We start from the raw sequence: 22,532 nt of genomic DNA, 5'->3' as shown, positions 1-22,532 counted from the left end.
CTTCCTTTCAACCCACAGACACTGAAAAATAGATCACCTTTCTTGTCAAACATATTTTATGCTGCATTTTCAAATATGACATACAGGCCATTTTCACATCAGAGCTAGGCAAATGCTCCACAAGATGTTCCATGAATATTCAATGATATTTTTAGGAGAGTTCATTTGGCCCTTTTGAGTGAGAGTTCCGGTAACATGACTATTTGCGAAAAACAGATTTTAAGTTCTCACAGCCAAATAATCATGGGAAACAAATGTTATATCAGCTTTTCAAAACAAATTCACAACCAGGAACCTGATTACTAGAGTTATGATCATCCAAGCCAGGAAGAAAAACAAAGCCATTTGACCTATGTGACCAGTCACAGTTAAGCTTGAATTCTGAATTTCCAATACCAAGACAAAAATAAATAAAACCTGAGAATAACTTAAAATCATGAATACATTTGCAAAAAGGATTATCCGTGTGTAGACTCTGGACCGTAAGAAACGTGAAATTCATGGAATGAATTATTTGTTATGAATAGCTCACACAACTTTCCCTGATACATCCTCCCCCTGACCCTCTTCAATGTTTCCTTCTGAATGGCAACATTCATCCAAACTCCACAGTATAGGATGTTGACTCGACGATTAATCTTTGCTCATGACGCTAAGACTTGGGAGCTCTAGATGCTGCTACCTATGCGTTATGCGCTCTACTAAGAAAGCCATATGATTCACAAAGTCCAAATCATTTAGGATATGGATAAGGAGCCTGTGTGACTGCAAACTAACGAATCCAAACTTGCTCTGAGACTCGCAGACATGACAAATGGCTGGAGACAATGATGAAGAAAAATGAGGACAAAACTTATCCTCTACGTACACATTTCCTCTGATTTCCCAGAAGCTAGCTGCAGCAGCATAGGTGAGTTTCCGGCATGACAAATGGAATGCATCTTTTTTGCAAGCTGATAAGGTGACACTCAGATTCACACAAGACTAGAAAAAAGTCAAGAAACTTTTGAAATGCCGTAACTAAACCTTGTAACAATGCTGCATTTTCAATGTGATGCATGTTTTACCTACTAAGAGAGGCTAAAATCCACTTTGGAAATAGAAAATCATATGAGTTCCAGCTTGCAGTATTCTCCAAATTGTTCCATAAGGGGAGCAAAGTTTGTCCCTGTGGAACAAATGGGGAGTTTGGCATTCTAACATCTCAGATGCCTTGAGATGGCTGCAAATCTTTGAGCGCCTCTGGAGACCAGGACCACTGCACCAATTTTCAGTCCCCAGGGTCTCCATGTCAACACGGCTCTGTCCCTACTGGCTGTTATCTTTGAAACCACCACCACCACCACCACCACCCTTTTTTAGGGGGAGGGAGGATTCACTCAGCGGGATATGCTTCAGGAAATATATAATGTTGACCAGGTCAGAATTGTCTTATATGTAGGGAATCCAAACTTGTGCAAGCACCATGTGCAAAGGAGATGGAGAAACTCTGCCCTGAGCATTGGAGGCACAAGGTTCAGAACTGAAATCTCTCTGCTCCGTCTAGTTGGCAGATATCATACAGCCACAGAGCCCTATACACATTTTTCCATTTACTTCAAAGGGTGCTCAATCTGGCCCATAGTTTTCTATCATTCATTTCTCCATCCTTCCTGAGCACTGCTATTCAACTCCACCACAAAAACAAACAGCTAACATCACAGAAAGGCACTCGTCACCACCCACTATGCCTAACATAGAATATTACTTACTTGTATGGGATGTGTTTGCTGCCATTGACGAGGGCAAGGATGACATTGCCAAGTGCTGACAGCGAAAGACAGAGTCCGGAGCCTCCCTCTCGATTTTTGCTGAGCACTTTCACACAGCTACCCAGGTCAATGAGATGTAAGCGGCTGCGACCTCCAGACACTGCCATAAATGAAGATCAGAAAGAAGGAGAGCAGTTAGCATCGTGCCTCTGATGAGTTACTCTAAATGCAGCTCCAGGAAAGAGAGCTTCCCCCGAAAGCAAAAGGCATTGCTTATCATGACCTATTAAGGGGAAACAGTTCAGAAACCCCATTTCAGTAATGTGAGCAGTAACAAACGGTAGGAGTCCTGTTAACTCATTTCTACCACTCACAGCTGCGCATTGTTGTTCATTGCTGACCTGTTTAAAAATTGCTGGCATTAGCAGTACTCACAACTCCTGCAGGCTTCACTCTGTAGGAGTCACTGTTGTGCCATTTTTTTTGATTCCTCTAGTCCAGCAGTTCTCAAACTTCATTGCACCGCGACCCCCTTCTGACAACAAAAATTACTACACGACCCCAGAAGAGGGGAGGCGAAGCCTAAACCCTGCAGTGCCCGGGGAGGGAGGGGAAGGAGAAGAGAGGAAGGGAAAGGAAAGCTGCCCCAGGGCTTCTGCCTTGGGCAGGGAGGGCATGTAACCTTTTGTCCCCCTGCCCACAGTGATGTCCTGCAAGCAGCCCTGCAGCAAGCCACTCTAAAAAACAATTCATGGTTGCTGGTGGCAGTCACAGAGCAGCTGCACTCTGTTGAGCGCTGTTTCTAGTCCCACGAAACAAGCACTGACTGGTGGGACTGCATCGTTTTGCAGGTATGGGATGACGAGCCGTGGCTGCAGAACTTTCAAATGCAGAAGGCCACCTTCCAGGAACTTTGTGCAGAGCTTTCCCCTGCCCTGCAGTTCAGCAACACAAAAACGAGAGCTGCTCTGACAGTGGGAAAGCAAGTGGCGATCGCTATTTGGAACTTGCAACGCCAGACAGTTACTGGTCAGTGAGGAATCAATTTGGAGTAGGTCAATCAACCGTAGGAGCTGCTGTGCTCCAAGTGTGCAGGGCCATTAATTGACTTCTCCTATGAAGGGTAGTGAGTCTGGGAAATGTGCAGGACATAGTGGATGGTTTTGCCATGATGCGGTTTCCTAATTGCGGTGGGGCAATAGATGGCACGCATATCCCCATCTTGGCACCAGACCACCTTGCCAAAGAGTACATAAACCGAAAGGGATACTTTTCAATGGTGTTGCAAGCGCTGGTGGATCACAGGGGGCATTTCACCGACATCAACGTAGGATGGTCGGGAAAGGTTCATGATGCGCGCATCTTTAGGAACTCGGGTCTGTTAAAAAAGCTGCAATCCAGGACTTTCTTTTCAGACCACAGAATGAACATTGATGACGTTGAGAAGCCTATAGTTATCCTGGGGGACCCAGCCTACCCCTTGCTCCCCTGGCTCATGAAGCCATACACCGGCTGTCTGGACAGCAGTAAGGAACGGTTCAGCAAGTGTAGAATGGTGGTTTAATGTGCTTTGGGTAATTTGAAAGAGCGCTGGAGAAGTTTACTAACAAGGCTGGACCTTAGTGAACAGAACATCCCCATGGTTATAGCTACCTGCTGTGTGCGCCATAATATCTGTGAATAAAAGGGGGAAATGTTTCCGCAGGGGTGGGCAGTTGAGAGAGATTGCGTGGCAGCCATTTCTGAGCAGCCAGACGCCAGGGCAATAAGAAGAGCACAGCAAGGGGTGTTGCGTATCCGCGAGGCTTTGAAAAGCCGTTTCAATAATGAGTCATAGTAATGTGAGCAGCTTGTCTGCATTGTGCTTTCCCAAACCTTCACCTGCCTTGTATCACTGTCCCTGTAAAGCCAACCCCCCACCCAAGCCCACTGCTTCTACTCAATAAAGAACATTTATTTCTCGAATCTGTTTACTTTATTTAACAAACATAAGTAAAGAGGGAGAACAGAAAAAAAAATGTAACCTTGTGGAAAAGGGGTTGTAAAGTTGGAACAGGAGAAACATTTCCAGCTGTGTAACATAATACCGTATTCCAGACCACCAAAGGTCTGTGAATGGGCACCTTCTGTTCTTTGTACCCTCCCCCAAGTTAAGTGAAAGGGGTAATAGACGTTTTGCCCACACTTCAGGAAACGCTTGTGAGAGGGTGATTCTGCGCCAGGCAATGCTGGCTGGCTGTCCACCAGGGTCTGCAGAGGGACTCTACCCTCCTGCTTCTGTTCCTGCAGTTCAACCAAACGCCTCAACATGTCTGCTTGGTCCCTCATAATCGGAAGTATCTCATCCTGCGCCACATGCTCTTGCTCATTGGACGCTTCCCTCCTCTCCATATCCACGTCTAACTTCTCGGACAGTGAAATCCTCCACGCTTTCAGCTCTGTGTCAGCTGTCCCGGAGGCGTTCATTATCTCGGTGAACATGTTCTCCGGTGTTCTCTTTCTCCTACTCCTAATCACCAAAAGCCTGCTTTCAGGTGTTGATGATACGCCGAAGGACACATTTCCACCTGTCAGTCATGGGGAAAAATAAAGGAGCCATTGTACATGAATAAAATGTTTCCATAACAAGGCCATTTTCATTAAAAAAAACCCCAACCTTATTACACTAGGTGCAAGCCATAACGTAATCAGAATTCGTAACCATTCATGGTGCTGTTTTGCTGCTCCAGCCATGGTGAATAGGCCCTTCCGGTCATGGGTGACCACATTTTTAATGAAGTTTATGACAGGCTCATGTCAGGAGCAGAGGTAGCTAGTCGAACAATTGCCCCTCCCCATAGCACCACAGGAAGCTATTTAGGAACTGGGGTGTGTGGCAGAGACATTTTCACTCCCAAATTGCGGAATCTCTCATGTGGGGCCCCAGTCCCCTATCAGCCACTTTAAATGACTTGCCGACCCATGCCGAGCACAGTAAAGGCACATTAGCGGCCATGTGGTTTGGCGATCTGGAATGTGTGTGTGTATATGGGGACAGGGGGTCTACATGCCCTTTTTTTCTTGTAAGAGCACTTTTAATGAGAACTTCTCCCATTTCCTATGTGATATCAGTCTCCTGAGGGTAACAGAGGCAGAAAGGAAGGAGATGTTGCAAGCATCTGGGTATCAACCCAGTCCTTATGCTGCTATGCTGTGTACCACAATGATGCCAGCAGAATTAATTCAGGAGTTGCGTGGGAAAGTGTCCTGCCATGGTGGAAGAAATAAGACTGCTCTGCCCAGAAACCTTCTGCAAAGGATTGTATGAAAGTTTCCTAGAGATATCCATGGAGGATTCCCGGGCTAACCCAGTCCACAAACAGTCTTTTCTGGGGGCCACCGTCTGCATAGCTGGAGTGGCCTCTTGTAAGCAGAAAACCACAGCATTTCGCTTTTTCTTAACAGTAAACATGCAATAAAACCGAATGTGTGTGCCCGCTAAAGTTTAACTAGACTTTGATTGTAACTGTAGACTCACCAGCGGTGCCTTCCCCGGCATCACAGTTGGCCACTGTGATGTCTTGTGACCCATAGGGCTCCAGGGTTAAAATATTTCCTGGCTCTTGGGGAGAATGGATCCACTGCTTGCCTGTCTTCTGTTCGCCTCATCATCATCCACCATATCATCCTCCTTGTTGTCCCTAGACTCACACTCCTGTGAGGTGTCCACGTTGCTTGTGGAGGTGCTGGTAGGGTCACCCCCGAGAATCGCATGCAGCTCGTTGTAGAACCGGCATGTGTGGGGTTCAGCACCTGAATGACCATTCGCCTCCCTTGCCTTCTGGTACGCTTGTCAAAGTTCTTTTATTTTCACACAGCACTGCTGTGTGTCCCTCGTTCTCCACCATTCCACAAACGATCTTTGCATAGATGTCAGCGTTTTCTCTGCTGGACCGGAGCTCTGTCTGCACAGACTCTTCTCCCCATGCAGTCATGAGATCCACCACCTCCTGTGCAGACCAGGCTGCTGTGCGTTTGAGCCACGTAGTCTCCATGATCAGCTGTGCTCAAGCTGGCATGTTCCCAATGCTGATCAAACAGGAAATGGGAAATCAAAAATTCCTGGGGCTTTAGCTGGGGAGGGGCTGTTTTCTGTGTACCTGGCTGCAGCGCAGCAGAGTTGAGAATGATCTCCAGAATGGTCACAGATGAGCATTATGGGACACCACCTGGAGGCCAATTAAGTCAAATTACACAATGCTGCGTCTGCACTACATCGCAGTCGACCCATGAAAATCGAATTAAGCGTTATGCCTCTCACAGAGGTGGATTACAGAAGTCAACATCAGAGGCGACTTAGGTGGGTGTAAAGGACCCAGTAATGTAGACACACACATTAACAGGTTGACTGTAGACGACTTCCTTCAACCTAATTTTTTAGTGTAGACCAGGCCTAATAAACAAATTTCACAGACTTTGGGAGTAAAGATGGATGGAAGGAAGGAGAGCTCAAATTTTGGCTCTACCAGTGTTAACAGTACTGCTTTAAACTGTAATTCTACCCGGAAAAGTAAATCTGTAAAAGCAGCATTGCACAGTTTCAGCATTTATTGTGCCATGCTGATTTCCTACATGTTCAGTTTACAAGTTGAAGATGCATTTTCAATCTGTCAGCCCTGCAAACTCTACTTGAAGTTAAGTTCTTTACAACACAGGCATCACCGCCAGAGATAATGGTTCTGAAGCCAAATTATGACCATATTTGCACTTGTGTAATCCCATGGTCTTCAATTTAAACTCTCAACTGCTCCTATATAAGCACATTAATCTTCAGTACAGCATACAAGTGTAACTGAGGCTATGAGCTCTCTTGTGAAACTTTGTACCAGTGATGATGCACAGGGAGAAAGGAACCTAGCTTGACTTTCCCAGGTTGAGTATGAAAGACTTGTGGTTCTAAAAGTAACATATTTTCGCTAGTAAAATAAGCAGAATTGATATGGAGTAATCAAGACACAAGCAAGGAACCACTGCCAGTTTTACAGAATCACTTTTCAGAATATAGCAGCATTTTAAAGTAACCACAATTTAAAGTACCATTAAAAGAACTGTTTACAGTCAGATTATTTTCGTAAATATTGTCCCTGTTATATTTCAGTGGTTCAAGGTGAGGAGTTGTATTTTGTACTAATTTGTGGACTGTTATATTGTAAAGCCTGCAGCAAACACTGAAATAGTAACCCTGCCATTTCAGATACCATTTGATAAATGGACCTGCAGCAGGCTTCATGAATGAATGCAGTATATAGGGAAGGTGTGGTGCCAGCAGCTTGAGGAACTGTGGTACTGTGCGTGGTTACTACAGAGATGGGGAAAAAAATTCATTTGAATATTTTATTCAGTGACAAATGTCATTTCAGGTCTACTGAAATTATTCATGAATTCAGATCAAATTCAATAAATAGTTTAGGCCAAAAAATGAAAACCAATTTTAAAAAATTCAAAACATTTTGTTTTGACATCTTTAAAAGAAAAATGCTTTGACTTTTTGTTTCAAAACAACATTTTGTTTTGAACTTTAGCTACATTTATTTAAAAAACAAACAAACAAAAAAGGGTAAACACACTCAAAAATTAGAACTCCTCCCCCCCCCCCAAATTCCTCTTGGGTCAAACAGACTGAATCAAAGACTGAATTTTTAGCTGTAGTTTGTCAATCAAGACAATCACTATTGCTCTGACTTGTTATTTTGATTCAATGAAAGGCATGGGGGTTGATTAAAAAGGAATGGCTGGCTTATTGGCTTTATGGACACATGGGGAAAAATGCTATTGGTGAGACTGTAATACCTTTTAGAAAGAACAAAGTTATCAGTGCAGCAGCATACAGAAGAGGTCTGTGGTTAAAAATGAAAGTAAAAATGGCCACCAATGGAAAAATGGACAGTTACCACTTTGATGAGAAAAGGAGGGGATTTGAAGTGCATGTGGAAAGGCTGTAGCAATATTTTTATGCCAATGGCACTGAGCATTGTTCTAAATGGTTTATCAACAGAAATTTTCTTTCCTGAAAGTTTTTTTTCCATTAAATATTGGCTGATATGAACTATGAGGACTTGACTTAAGTGCTTATGAACAGGGCCGGCTCTAGGCACCAGTAAAGCAAGCAGGTGCTTGCGGCCGCACATTTGCAGGGGCGGCAGGGATCCAGCATGGGAGCTGAGAACCAACAGGGGGCCCTGCGAGCTTTAGTTCCCTGGTTAGCTCCCTGCCTATAGAGCCAGCCCTGGAGCAGGGAAAGAACTACATTTCCCAGAATTCCCTTGACAGCAATCAACGGGAAAGGGAGGGAGGGAGGTAGCTGAGACCTCATGCTGCAGCTTGCTGTGAACGGAGAGCTCACTGCTAGAACGGGGTGGCACTGGGAACCGGAGAACAAGTATGCCCAAGGAGTAACTTTGGCCCAGACATCCCCAGACTGGATTAGAGATACTGGTGTGACCTCACCTTGCAGCCCCTAAAGAAAGAATTTGGTGGACTAAATGGGCAGTGCCCCTCTCTATCTGAAGCCTGGCAAGGGAGGTACGTGGATCCCACTAGAATTTAAAATGAAAAGTAAGGGAGGGGAGGCTCTGGACCTGGGAAGCTTTAGGTACAGTACCAGGCTCGCAGGAGGATTTCCATTCTGAGCCATGGAAGCAGAAATTGACTTTTCCTTTCCAGATTGATCCAATATTCAGAAAGGGAGTCTAGCACCTGCCTTCCAGATTTGAACACCCTCAAAATTCAGACGTGCTCAAGCTCAGTTTGGGCAGCTGTTACTTCATTTCTCCCAAATCAAATATACTGATCCACTGTAACTTGCTGTAGAAAAAGTAGGATAAAATTGAGCAAGAAATGCTTCCCAGTGGTTATTAGGACTGCAATTTCTATTTCCAACAGCCATTACCTTTTTTTTTTAAGTTTTATTTGTTTAAAAGAAAGACAGTGATATTGCATTGGCAAATTCCCCATAGAAACAAAGAGTGGAACAAAAGAATAATAAAGGCACCTCGACTTTTCCTTATTTATGTAGGACAGTCTTATAATATGCATCCAGATATCCTCCAATCACACAAGCTGAAAATTGTTCCACTTTACTGCAGTTCTGTAACCAATCCTGTCTGTGTTCTGTGCACATCCAAAATTCCTGCTGAATGACCCGCCCTGGGAGCGAGTTACCAGTGACCCAGGGCTGGGGCGGCAGATGGATGCAGTGGGGGGGGGGGGAGCCCAAGGCTCGGGTGGCAGGGGGTATGGGTGGGGGGGTGCCCAGAGCTGGGGCAGCAGTGGGGTATGGGGGGGAGCCCAGGGCCAGGGTGGGGGGCAGCCAAACATTTTTTTGCTTGGGATGGCAAAAAACCTAGAGCGGCCCTGCTTATGAATCACTTTATACCCGAAGCAGACATCCTAGCTGCAAGATGTACAATTCACTTCAGAAAACACAGAGGAGAAAATGTATCTCATTTTTGGCTTGTCCTAAATTGCTGTCCACAGCCTGTCATTCTGGGAGCCATCTGTCAGGAGAGAGAGTTATGTATGTAGAAATCCAGAACTAAGAACTGTCTCAGAAAGAAACTTGACAAACTCAAACATAGTATCTACTGCTGCTTTGAGTCCATCAAGAAAAATGCATAGCAATTTGAGAGAGCCCCTGTATGTATCATGCAAAGAAAGGAAGGAAATCTCAGCCCACAGGTGCAAGAGTCACTACACCAGGAGGACATCAGAAAGATGGATGGATCCATGAATTTATTATCTGTTGTTTGGAAACATCACATCAACCAGAGCTGTGTTTCATCAATAAGCTGAAGTTCAGGTGCTGTGGTATGAGGACATGCAGCCTAGGCTTGTATGTACCACAGCAGAGAAAGGAATTCAACAAAAGGAAATCATTTTCACCTAAAAACGTGGAACAGCATTTCAGCTATGTGAATGAAGAGTGGACTACTACAAAATCTCTGTGTAACTCCCTTTGGAATTTGCTAGTTCCGAGAACACTGAACTGAGCCTCTGTGTGTCCTACCCTCTGGACTACAGCAACAATGGCTCCAGAACCTCTAGACATCATTTCCCAGTCTGCACAGGAATGGGGGCAGGGACAGGGACACAATAGATGGGAAATTCCTACAAAAGCCAATGGGGAGCTTCGGATAGAGTGATTTATATGAACAGTTTGCTGAGCGAAAGACTGCACTGTCCATAAGAAAGATCATTTTGGTTAATGTAATCCAACACATTTTTTCACACAGTGTATGAGAGATTGTATCCTTATTCTTGTTGGGTTTTTTTTTAACTCAGTTTGTCAGTGGAAAGTGATTACTATGGAATATAAGAGTAATACCCAAAAGTTCACAGCTTCAGATTCTGGTTGAATTTCACTGATCACCACCAAGAAAAAGTGAAAATGACAAGTTTGATGATTTGAAGTTAATTTTGGTGGCCAGATTTGGACCAACGTACTAAAATTAGTCAAACTGAACCATGTAGCAGTCACTGTATTATGCAATGTGTTATCTATGGAAGTCTGCTACTGAGCCTTGGTGAAGATTATGCATTGATTTTGCTGAGAAGAATCAATGGCATGTGTTTGGTTGCTGATGATGATTATTCCAAGTGGCCAGACCTGGCACACAGGACAAACACTTCTGGTACTCAGACCACTGGGCATTGGGAATATGTTTCCTGCATATGATTAGCGTGAAGAGAGCGTTTCAGATAAACAGGCTAAGATTGTTACTGAGGAACTTCAGATTTTTCTCAAGAGAAATTCAGATACATGTAAAGATCAGCTGCTCATCATCCAGTAGCAAGTGGGCCAGCAGAACATTCTGTGCAGAAACTTAAGAGAATTAGCAAGTCAAAACAAGACTTGTTTTTAGGCTGACAGCACCACTCACTCAATCTGGGATCTGACGTTCTCCATTCTGCTTTTTAACCACCAAAAATTCTGCAATCCGAAGTCAGGCGGCAGTTTTTGCTGAAGATGAGATAAGATGAATACCATAAAATTTCATTGTCCATGGCCAGCTTGACTCTGCAGTACTGACAGTTTAAAAAAAAACAAAACTTGTAACATCGCAGGCATAATTCCATTGATTTCAATGGCACTGTGCCTGCTTCTGACATTAATTACTTCTGGCCTATCATGAATCAGGACTGTAGGTAAGTATAGTACCAAATTGTCATTTTTACAATCACTTTTCTGAACACAACCAAACTTAAACTCTTTGATCTTTGACTCACTAGAAGCTGCCTTTTTTTTTAAACCCTGTTGGCTGAACCAACACTACTATCTTGCCATTGTTTTCTAAAAACTGCTTCACTACAGCAAACTAGGCTCTGATCATCACTAGGAACGCTTTCCTAGCATAACCTCCTCCCCACAAAATGCACACTCCTCCAATCATCAACTAGATCTGACCTCATTGTCTTATTAGGTCACCCAGATATGGAAACATTCCATCAGGGTGGTATGGCCTGAAAGCAAAACCTACCTACAACTAGGGAATGATGCACCTCCCATTATAAATCTATGGGATCATGTAAGCCATCAGGAAACAATACATTTTACTCCACAACTCTTTTTAAAATTGTATTTGAAAACAGCCTCTGTGTGTGCGTATGTAAAAAGCATGGAGTATTAAATGACTTTAATGGTAATGCCCTCAAAACCAGTCCACTTCCTTCTTAACAACCAGATAGTTTGAGCATTCACAGTCTTCCTTTCCACTGCAGGGTGGTTAATTAATAAACCTTTAGGTAATTGAGTTCTGGCTGCCAATTCCACAGGGGTTATTACTTAAACACATGCAATCTCTTCTTTCATTTACGCAACTGTAACTCTTACATTTTAAATACAGTACAGTATATTTGAATACACTGCATTCAAACTTTAGGCATAAATATGGCAATGATGTCCACTCTTTGGATATCTTAGATTGTAGTCGGCTCACCATCACAAATAGTCTGTAGAGATACACAAGCTGAAATATTCACGGTCTCTGCAGTGCTATTTAGGCCCACAAGAACTATACATTAGAGAGGAGTTTTTTGGATGAAATTTTGTCATCAGAAAATGCCAATTTAACAAAACCAAACCTTTTCACAGGAAAGGGTCAATTCTGATAGTTTTTTCAAAGCTACAGTGTTTTGAAAAAGTTTTGAAATTGTCAAAACATTTTGTTTCAACATTTTTGAAACAAAATTTTTTCTCATTTGAAATGACTTCTCATTTCAAAATTTAAGCTAATTATAGTAAAAATAAATCAAATAAAAAGGTAAAAATTTAAACAAAATGTTTCAAACTTATCAAAACAAGACATTGCAATTGACCTGATCTGAATTTTTTTTTTCCAATTTTGGTTGGCGATAATTTGAGATTGACTTTTCATCCTGATTCGGATGGGAATGTTTTTTGATATCCTGACATTTTTTGGAACACAGGGAAATCTTTACCGCTCTGCTCCACTAAACATATTGTAATAAACCTGCTGGCTCCTTATTGGATGCTGTGTTAGTATCCAGTGCAACATTCAGCCAGCAGAGGGCTTCATAATCCCTTTCCTGTTCTGGATTAATAGGGCCCTACCAAATTCAGGGTCCATTTTGGTCAATTTCACACTGATAGGATTTTTAAAATTGTAAATTTCATGATTTCAGCTATTCAAATCTGAAATTGTAAGGGTCCTGACCCAAAAAAGACTTGGGGGGGGGGGTTGCAAGGTTATTGTAGGGGTGTTATGGTATTGCTACCCTTACTTTTGCGCTGCTGCTGTCAGAGCTGGGTGGCTGGAGAGTCAGCTCTGAAAGCAGAGCCGCTGCCAGCAGCAGCACAGAAATAAGGGTGGCAATACCATACCATAGCTTCAGAGCTGGGAACCAGGCCAACAGCCACTGCTTTTCAGCCACCCAGCTCTGAAGGCAGCGCACAGGTAAAGGTAGCAATACTGAGACTCCCTAAAATAACTTTTTGCAACCCCCCTGCAACTCCCTTTTGGGTCAGGACCCCCAATTTAAGAAATGCTGGTCTCCCCCGTGAAATCTGTATAGTATAGGATAAAAGCACATGAAAGACCAGATTTCATGGGGGGAGACCAGATTTCACAGTCTGTGATGCATTTTTCATGGCTGTGAATTTGGTAGGGTCCTATAGATGGAATACTGGCAGAGGTTAAAGAGGACCTGGGCTCAGGAGGAGCTGGAGGTTGGGTATGAGCAGGGGAGGCTCCAGGCACCAGCATGCCAAGTGCGTGCTTGGGGCGGCAAGCCGCAGGGGGCGCTCTGCCGGTTGCCGCGAGGGCGGCAGGCAGGTTGCCTTCGGCGGCATGCCTGCAGAGGGTCTGCTGGTCCCGCGGCTTCGGCAGACCTCCCGCAGGCTGCCGCCGAATCTGCGGGACCGGGGACCTCCCACAGGCAAGCCGCCGAAGGCAGCCTGCCTGCCGTGCTTGGGGCGGCAAAATACCTAGAGCCACCCCTGGGTATGAGCAAGAGCAACCAGGAGCTGGCTGCAGAGAGAAGTATGGACAGCTTGGGAGATGGGAATGAAGGGCAGAAAGCCAGAATGGGAGCAGCCCGTTGCTTGGAAGGAGGGCAGTGTCAGTGATGAATACCAAGCAATGGGCTGCAAAGGCGGGGGTGGTTTGTATGGTTGAGTCTGAACAAGATAACGGGTCAGACACAAAGGACTGGACTCTGACCAGCATGCTGTTGGCTCTAATGCGAGTACTCCTGGCACTAGGCCCATGTAGCCCTACCTTCACTGCCTGTACTGTTCAGCCCCTCCAGGGGCTAGATTGGGAGCTGCTGGGTGTTGTGTTTACTATCTTTTGTTCGTAACTCAAGACCACAGTGCCACAGGTAACTGCAATATTTGTTTCTGGCAGCCCGAGTAAAGCAACCCTGTATTCATTATCTGGCAAGCGTTTATGGGAACCCAAAGGGTCTAGTGCTGGGAATGGCGACAGTGTTTGCTTCTGAGCATGTGGGACAGCTGGCAGGTTGCCATGCCGGTATGTTACAGCATTCACAGTGACTTCCTGCTCTGGGGACTGCTACAATATGTGCAACAGACTCTTCTGCAACAGTTTTGAAGCATTTTTGTCTTCTTGGTACGTGGCTTTCCCTATGCTTTCAACAGACAGAAATGCCTTTGTAAAAGCTCTTAGCACCCCCTTAAGGGCTAATTCTGTAAACAATGAAAACAAACGGGTTTGCAATTTATTTAAAAAAAAATAAAACAGGTCCAGAGCCAGAAGTCCTTAGTCCCTCAAAATCAATGGGAATTTTTCCTGGGGAAGTACTGAGTGAGAATTATTGTTTTTATTTATCATTTGTATTAAGTAGTGCTACCAAACAAGAGCATGTCCTCATGGTGCCAGGCACTGTACAAACACATAGCAAGAGGCAGTCCCTGAGTCAAAGAATTCGCAGTCTAAATATTATTTGTTTTTACAATAGTGCCTAGAAGCTCTGAGATGTTGACCTTATTGTGCTAGGCACTATAGAAACATATAGGAAGAAACAATCCCTGCCCTGCAGAGTTTATCAGTTTACATGGACACGATAGAGAAAGTAGTATTATCATCCTCAATTTAGGCTATCCCCTACTGATGAAAAGAACCTTCAGTTTCCATGGTCTTTTGATCCTTAGCTTCTGGGCTGAGGCTCCCAGCAAGGGTGATAATTAAGGCCAAATATGATGGTGTTTTTCATTTCGATGTATAGACCCGTCCATTAATTCACATCACAAAGGCAACTGAACAGCCAACAGATAGCAACAACTTCTCATCACTAATGACTTGGGCTCTGTTGGCATTTTCAACAGAGCTATGCTAATCAGCTAACGTACACCAGGAGACAATTTGGCCCCTAGTCTTTTCAAGGACACCAGTTTATAGAACTGCATGTGGCGAGGACACAGAAGAAAACAGAAGGACTTACTGCCACCTTTGCCGCTCTTCTCCATGCGGTATTGGTAGATGTGCAGAGTGAAGAGCATGTGCGAGTTCCTGTGGTCCTCCTCATCACAGTCTCGCTGGTTGCTTCGGCGGGAGGCTATCGCTGCATCGAGGAAGAAGGCAGCCTTCTCCGCAGTGGGGGCACGGAGCTCACTCTGGTTTTGAAGCTGCAAGGCAACCCAGGGGAAAGCAAATAAAGCAGCCCTGTTGGGTTTCAGCACTAGCATGTAACATTCTTGGTGCCCTGAAGTCTAAGCACAGCTAAATGCACTAGAGACATAGGATTGTGATACTGGATCAGACCCGGGGTTCAGCTGTCCTGTCAGTGAGCATGGCCAGTACCAGATGCTTCAGAAGATAGATTGCCATGTCCAGGCTTTTGCCTGAGAATCTATGGCTGTACCTAATTGCTGTACCTTTGGCTGCAGTTCTATGAAAATCTAAGGACTAGACGTACTCCTGGGGGGGATGGGGGGTGGAAGGATACATGTTAGTGTCTATGTTGCATTACTTTCCTAAACCTTAAGTCATGTATTATACCACATTACCTTGGACTTGCAGCTGGTTTTTAACCATCACCGTTTGCAGTTCATTGCCATTCAGTTTCAGAGCTGTCAGTTAACAGGCATTACCACAGTGTTTGTGCTGCTAAAGTGGGATTACTGCGTTATCCCCTTTTGAGATTTAACACAGAAATGAACCACTGTAGCAGAGATATAAATTCATGTGTCTTTTTATACACATTGTACATGCCCAGGTCCTCGTTCTTGCTTTTCTCCCTCTCTGCACTTAGGCCCCAAAAATGTCCACGAGGAGGCTTTGCACTGGCTGCAGCCCGTGTTTAAAACAACAACAACAACAACAAAAGAACACGACAGTTCTCAGTCACATCGATGGAAGCAGGGATCACCAATGGGCACAAGGCTCTTCTACGTATGCAGTTTGTTTTTAAAAAAAGAAAACCCAAATGTCACGTGGAAGTGCTGTTTTTGCATCTCCCTGGATGTGACAACCTAGAGACTTGCTAATATCAGTGATGGAATCACAGTGTGGAGAAGTTAGAACTATTGAGTGGATTCATTCCGGTACCTGTGCTACAGCCTGTGAAGGGACCAAGCAAAGGAGGGTTGGGTCTCCCCTATTCAGGGGTTGCCAAGGTTGCCCTGACTTGTGATTCCCACTGCAATAGCACCTAAAGGCTTTGCAACAGCAGGGAACAACTGGTCCAGGCTCTCAACATGCCAGGGGGAATTCTGAGCTGGACTGCCCTTCAGAGAGGCACAATATATCCCAGAGCTCCCCAGAATGCTCCCTTCTCTGTACCTGGCCAGCTCTGCTGACTGGGGCAGATGGGCAGGGGCAGGCCTACGGCTTGTGTGCCAGGGACTGAAGAGGGAGCAGTCCCTGCATTCTGGGAAAACCAAGTCTGTAGACTGTACTCAGCCCTTGTGAGAGGTGGAGGAAGAGCATAAAGGAGAGGAAGCACCCCTGTGTCTTCCCCCACAAGTTGGTCGGAGGCAATCCATTAGATGAAGCTGCATGTCATGTACATACAATCGCATTTGCTGGACCTCAGTCACAGTCTCCAGTGTTGGGAATGTAAACTGCTCTTCTCTCTCCAAAATGATAGCCAGCATGAAGTCAGATATTATTAACCCTTGATAACGTGAGGACTGTGTGCGTGCTTCATGTCACTGAATGTTAGTTTAGAGAAGTGACACGTGATTATGAAATATGACATTCATAGCTCCATAGATTCCAAGGCCAGAAGGGACCATTGTGATCATCTAGTCTGACCTCCTGTATAACACAGGCCACAGAACTTCCCCAAAATAATCCCTAGTGGATAGCTTTTAGAAAACCATCCAATCTTGAATTAAAAATGGTCAGTGATGGAAAATCCACAATGACCCTTGTTAAATTGTTCCAGTGGTTAATTACCCTCACTGTCAAAAATTTACACCTAATTTCCAAGTCTGAATTTCCAGCCATTGGATCGTATTACACCTTTCTCTGCTAGAATGAAGAGCCCATTATTAAATATCTGTTCCCCATGTAGATATTTATAGACTGTGATCAAGTAACTCCTTAACCTTCTCTTTGTTAAACTAAATAGACTGAGCTCTTTGAGTCTCTCAATATAATGCATGTTTTCGTATCCTTGAATCATTTTCATGGCTCTTGTCTCCAATTAATCAACATCCTTCTTGAATGGTGGGCACCAGAACAGGATACAGTATTCCAGCAGCGGGCACACCAGTGCCAAATACAGAGGTAAAATAATCTCTCTACTTCTACTTGTAATTCCCCTGTATATCCATCCAAGGATCACATTAGCTCTTTTGCCCACCATGTCACACCGGGAGTTCATATTCAGCTGATTATCCACCATGACCCAAAAATCTTTTTCAGAGTCACTGCTTCCCTATGTTCCTAGATGTATATATTTACGTTTAGCCATATTAAAACACATAGTGTTTGCTTGAGCCCAGCTTGCTCTGTATCAATGACCTCTCTTCATTATTTACCTCTCCCCCTATTTTTGTGTCATCTGCAAACTTTATCAGTGATGATTTTATGTTTTCTTCCAGGTCATTGATAAAAATGTTAAATAGCATTGGGACATGAACAGACCCTGCATGACCCCACTGGAAACACACCCACTAGATGACGATTCCCCGTTTACAATTACATTTTGAGACCTATCAGTTAGCCAGTATTTAATCCATGTCCTGTTAATTTTTAATAATCGTACATACACTGATGATGGCATTGGAGTTGGTAATACACAGAGCTGGTCCACAGACTACAGGGGAGGCCTGTTTGTCTGAGAGGTTTAAATACACCGACAAGTTTCCTTTTTCAGCCCTTACTATGAGTGGAGCTCAGGAGTAAGTTCCTCTTCTAAAAGAGAGAGGGAGCCCAAATAAAGGGTGAACCAAGTCATTAGAAGGCTAGAATCCGCCTAACCAAGTCCCACTAATCTACTTGCTTTCTTACTAACATTTTCTCAGTTGATGCAGAGCACAGGTCGGGGTAGATATATATTAAAACAACCTCACCTTGTAAGCAACAAGATAATCCTCAAAACCACACCCACTAAAGTCTGATTAAGAATAATATGACATACAGGAATCATGTTGCTGATTTTGTACATATATTAATAAAACATTTTACCTTCTCTTCCTCAGAGTATAACAAGCATTAATTCAGTTGTGCTGACACACCTTTAGGCCCTTGTTTTCCACATACTGCACTTTGACAGCTGGGGTTGACAATACTGTACATCATCCTGTGGTCCTGCTTCTACTGTCCCCACTCTCTGGAGTGATTGGTGCCCTGAGGCTGCTAGGTGCTTAGGGTTCAGAGACTGTAATTGTGCCCTGTCATTGTGGATTTCCCCCCAGCTTGTGAGCTCACACGGGGACGAGGCCTGTTGCTGTGTATATAGTAAAAGGAAAGAGTGGGCATTTTTTGTACCAACTAAGTAAAAGTAAAAAAGCCATAGACTTTCGAGGGGTTGCCCAGGAGATAATATGAACTACTTAGGTGTTCCTGCTGACTCTCCACGCCTGAAAAGAGCTGGAGTTATTCTTGGCTTAGCCAGCTCTAACATTTATTTCTTGGCAACAATTATAAGTAGCTATTAATACTTCCTACAACATTGCTAATGCTAGTGCTATGAATAATGTAGTTTATAGAGAGATAAACAGCCATATAAATGGCTTCCAGCTATTTGTGCAATACTGTAAATATTTTAGCTTGTTGTTTTATAAAAGAGATCACAGTTCTTCTCTTTTTTTAGTGGGGGTGAGGGGGAAGGTGAATTTTGTTTGCTCTGAATGTTTTCAAATTTTATTGCAAACATCAACCTCTGCTCATCATCAGTCATACTGGAGGTACAAATATTGAGGCCGGGAAAGCAGATGGCCCCACAGCTGCAGGCCATAAAGTTCTTGTGTGTTTCAAAGTAAACACATTCGAGTCTGCAAAGTTTATGCTTCAAGTAGCTCTTGAATTTGAATTCTATCATCTTAGTACCTCAGAAAAATATCACTAGGCTTGGCAGAATTTCATGTAATTTTTTTTGATAATTTTGATGAATAATATCAAGGTTTAAGCATATTTTTATTTTTATAAAATTAAATTTTCACAGTTGCAGGAAATTTGCGGGGGGGTTGGACAATAATTATTTAAATGACAGTAGAAATTGAGAATCAAAAAGTTAAAGCTTTATAACTGTTAAATCAAATATTGCCAGCATCACATCAAAATATATAAGTACATATCCTTAAACCAAACTCGAATAAGTTCTCAAGAAGAATTTTTCTTACTTTGCCTATCTGGAAAGTTCAGTTATCATAGATGGAAATATTTTTATCACTTTTGTGTGTATGGAGCAATTGATGTTTACCAGCATTTACTGATGAAAATCTAATCCTTTCAAGCCTAAATATCACATTGCTAGAGATCAGTTTCCATTTAAAATAAATCTTAAATTCACCTGCATGCCACAGATTGGGTCCTCACAAAGGTAGACACCGGGGGACTGACCATCCTGCAGGCTGCCTGTAGCTACCTCTGACAGTAAGTCCCTCAGATTTTCTTCTTTCCCCCACACTTCCACTGCAGAGATCCGGACTGAGAAGCGGGCCCCTGTCTTCTCTTTCCGTTCATTAATCAGCTTGAAGAGCCATGAGATGGCGCAGGGGATTATGCCTAGGTTCTGCATGGAATCATCTTTTCCAATCATGGTGTATGACTTTCCTGTCAGGTAAGAGGGAGGGGAGAAAAGAAAACTAAATTACGCTCAGTGCATCTAGAGCTTTCTGTCAAGTCACATTATTCTGCACAGGCTCAGGAAAACCATTTCCTTTACTAAAGACAGACAGACAGACGGAAAGAAAGGACAAATGACAGCGTTTAAAACTAGTAGGCTAGATCCAGAGTTGCGATCCATTTCTCTGTAGCATTCTGCCACCATAAAGGGGCTGAAAAACAGCCAGATCTTCCTAGATGAAGATTCCCCTAACAGTCAAGGAATCCTTAGCTGGGCTATAGCTGGTTCCTACACCACTCTGCAGCCAACAGTGTAGAGGACATGTCGGGTAGGGTGGAGGGTGTGCGAGTGTCATGTGCTCCAACAATCCCTAGTTTGGAAATGATCTTCTGGTGGGGAGGAATGTTACTAGCCAGCATACTTTAGAGCAGCCCCTAGATGGTTCTATAGGATGCTGGGGCTGGAAATGCATAGAGTTGGCCCCGGGATCAGGGAGCTGCAGCTGGCTCTTTTCTGCATCCCCCCCTTAGCTATTCTGCATCCCCCCCTTAGCTACACTCAGCAGAAGCTAGACCTATCAGATAATCTGGTCCAGAGGTGGTCCCATGATGTGGGGTTTGGATCCAGATCAAAACGTTCCCTAAGTTCAGTGTTCTCTGGAACCAGGATTTTGGTGCAGGCCTGTCTCTGTTTAAAACATCTGTTAATTAAAAGCATGCATACAGTATTATCTTACTCTGTTTTCTGAATTAGTTCAAATACTGCACAAGTTAAGTTTTCAGAATCTTTCTCATGTATAGCTCTTTCTATAGCTGTCACACAAACGATATTGATATGTATACATTTTAGACAATTTCTCATGGCTTTTTTTCTTACCTTATTTCATTTAATGAATTATGGGCATAAGTGGAATCTAATGTTAAGAAAATTAGTGCAGCAAGATATTTTTAGACTTTACAACTCTTTGTGAAACTGTCTGTCTCTCTCTGTAGGAGAGGGAATGGTGGGGAAGGCAGTTAATGAAGCAGCTGCACATTGTCAGCTAATGTATTATACTTTATATTAGTCTAGATTAGATCATTAAAAAACGTGGCAATCAGGAGGCAGAGTCGGCCAATTGGTAGGACACTGGACTGGGAACATGGACTCTATAGCTGGCATTGCTTCACTTACTCTCTGGCCTTAAGCAAGACATGTAGGCCTGAGACTTCAAGTATTCATCAATTCTGGGTGCTTCCATTTTGGATGCAACTTGAGACAACCAGTGCCTGACAGCGTACTGTACTTCTTCATTACCTGAAGAATGGAAGTTTCCTTGAAGTGTTTTTTTTCCCTTGGTGGGATCACTTTTCAGGCAGTAATAAAGGTGGCAAAGTTGTTGCCTTTAAATAGTCTGCATTTCCCAACAGATACCTCTAGATATGGATGAGCAGTACATAAAATTACGTTAGAATTTTAGGTTTCAGAGTAGCAGCCGTGTTAGTCTGTATCCGCAAAAAGAACAGGAGTACTTGTGGCACCTTAGAGACTAACAAATTTATTTGAGCATAAGCTTTTGTGGGCCACAAAAGCTTATGCTCAAATAAATTTGTTAGTCTCTAAAGTGCCACGAGTACTCCTGTTAGAATTTTAGTGTCTTCTAAAAGAATCTTGTTTTGATGACACACTTTTTGTCAGCATTGAATGTTTTGATCATGCAAATGGTTGCAGAAGCAAATTTTTGGCTAGTCACTGAAGATTCAATTAATAATTAAATAAAATTTGTTTCAGGCAGAAAAGAAAGTGGTTTACAATGGGTAGGTCATCCATCAAAGAACAGCCAAAAATATCATGCGACTTAGGCACCCAGTCCCAATGCTTACATTTTGAATCACAAATATCGAATACTTGAAGGAATATAATCAGTTTGTAAGCAGCCCATAAGACTGCAATAGTTGCATAGATTCCTAACACTGAACATATTCATAAAAGTTGTAGATTGCTATGGGATAATTCATTAATCGCCAAATTATTCTTATTACTATTACTTCCACTGCAGTAGTGCCTAAGGACAACAGGCAGGGCTCAGAACTCCATTGTACAAAGTACTGAACAAAAACACATACAGGCAGCCCATGCTGCTGAGACCCCACAATCTAGGAGTTAGACAATATGTAACAATGGAATAAACGGATAAATGAGAAAGGAGGACCAGGTAGGGAAAAGACACTTGCATGACTAGGGTGTTCCAATTTCATATACATAATACTGCACTGAATGCAGGCAGTTTAGAAGCTGTTGTTTTCCTTAACCTAAAATAAAAATCATTTAAGACTTGAAGAAGAAACTTTGCAGTTTGAGTAAGGAAATGTAACAATACCAACCCAGTTTGGCATGGCCAAAGCAGAATACGCAGCCATCTGCCCCATTCACCACTGACTGGATCACCTCAGCCACAGTCCCAGCACACACTTCAGCCTGCCATGAGTAGAACAGGATTGACAAAGATATTTAATAATAAAAAATTAATAGAAACATCATAAATATTAATGGCTGTGACAGCACCAAAACGTCATTGCTGATTTCCAGTAGTATGGCGTCGTCTCTAATGGCCCAATCTCACATGCCCTACTTATGTGAGTTGCCCCATTGAAGTTAATGGCCTTTTTTTGTTTATCTTTTTTCTTTAAAAAATTGCGTTTTTTCAACCATTTTTGCTGCTGTGTATCGAATTTTGGATGCAGTGAAAGTGTTACAATTCTGCTGTCAGGTGGTTTGGAGAGTTTGTGCGGGGGGGTGGGTGGGAGTCTATGAACAAGGTACAAACCCTTTTGCCTGGTCTTCACTAGGAAATATTTCTAAAATTTCCCACCTTTGCTTTGAATCTCCACAGCTGTTAGCAATTGTAGGAGCCCTAATGAAGACAAGATGCTGGTAGCCGGTGGTGTTTTAAGCACCTTGTCATATAGATTCACCCTGATCAGGTTTAGATAACACAGGCAGACACCCAGACCCCTGTCTAAACTATTCTGTTCCACTTCTTAC

At 43.3% G+C, this 22,532-nt stretch overlaps 1 protein-coding gene across 6 annotated transcripts in view; it reads right to left on the bottom strand.

Moving 5' to 3' along the window:
* The window catches only part of KIF26B (kinesin family member 26B), a 417,971-nt gene that overhangs the window by 84,279 nt on the left and 311,160 nt on the right, over nucleotides 1-22,532 (bottom strand). For all 6 annotated transcript variants that reach the window (XM_045010461.1, XM_045010455.1, XM_045010458.1 and 3 more), the window contains 4 exons: nucleotides 21,872-21,965; nucleotides 19,233-19,495; nucleotides 14,712-14,895; nucleotides 1,752-1,911 (listed from right to left, as the gene is read on the bottom strand). In XM_045010461.1, coding sequence (XP_044866396.1) covers nucleotides 1,752-1,911; nucleotides 14,712-14,895; nucleotides 19,233-19,495; nucleotides 21,872-21,965 — 701 coding nt within the window. The remainder of the gene's footprint in view (nucleotides 1-1,751; nucleotides 1,912-14,711; nucleotides 14,896-19,232; nucleotides 19,496-21,871; nucleotides 21,966-22,532) is intronic.

The sequence above is a fragment of the Mauremys mutica genome, chromosome 3 (assembly GCF_020497125.1).
Source record: "Mauremys mutica isolate MM-2020 ecotype Southern chromosome 3, ASM2049712v1, whole genome shotgun sequence".
NCBI classification, from domain to species: domain Eukaryota; kingdom Metazoa; phylum Chordata; order Testudines; family Geoemydidae; genus Mauremys; species Mauremys mutica.
The sequence above is the reverse complement of the archived record's forward strand: the minus strand, read 5'-3'. Positions and strand labels throughout refer to the sequence as shown.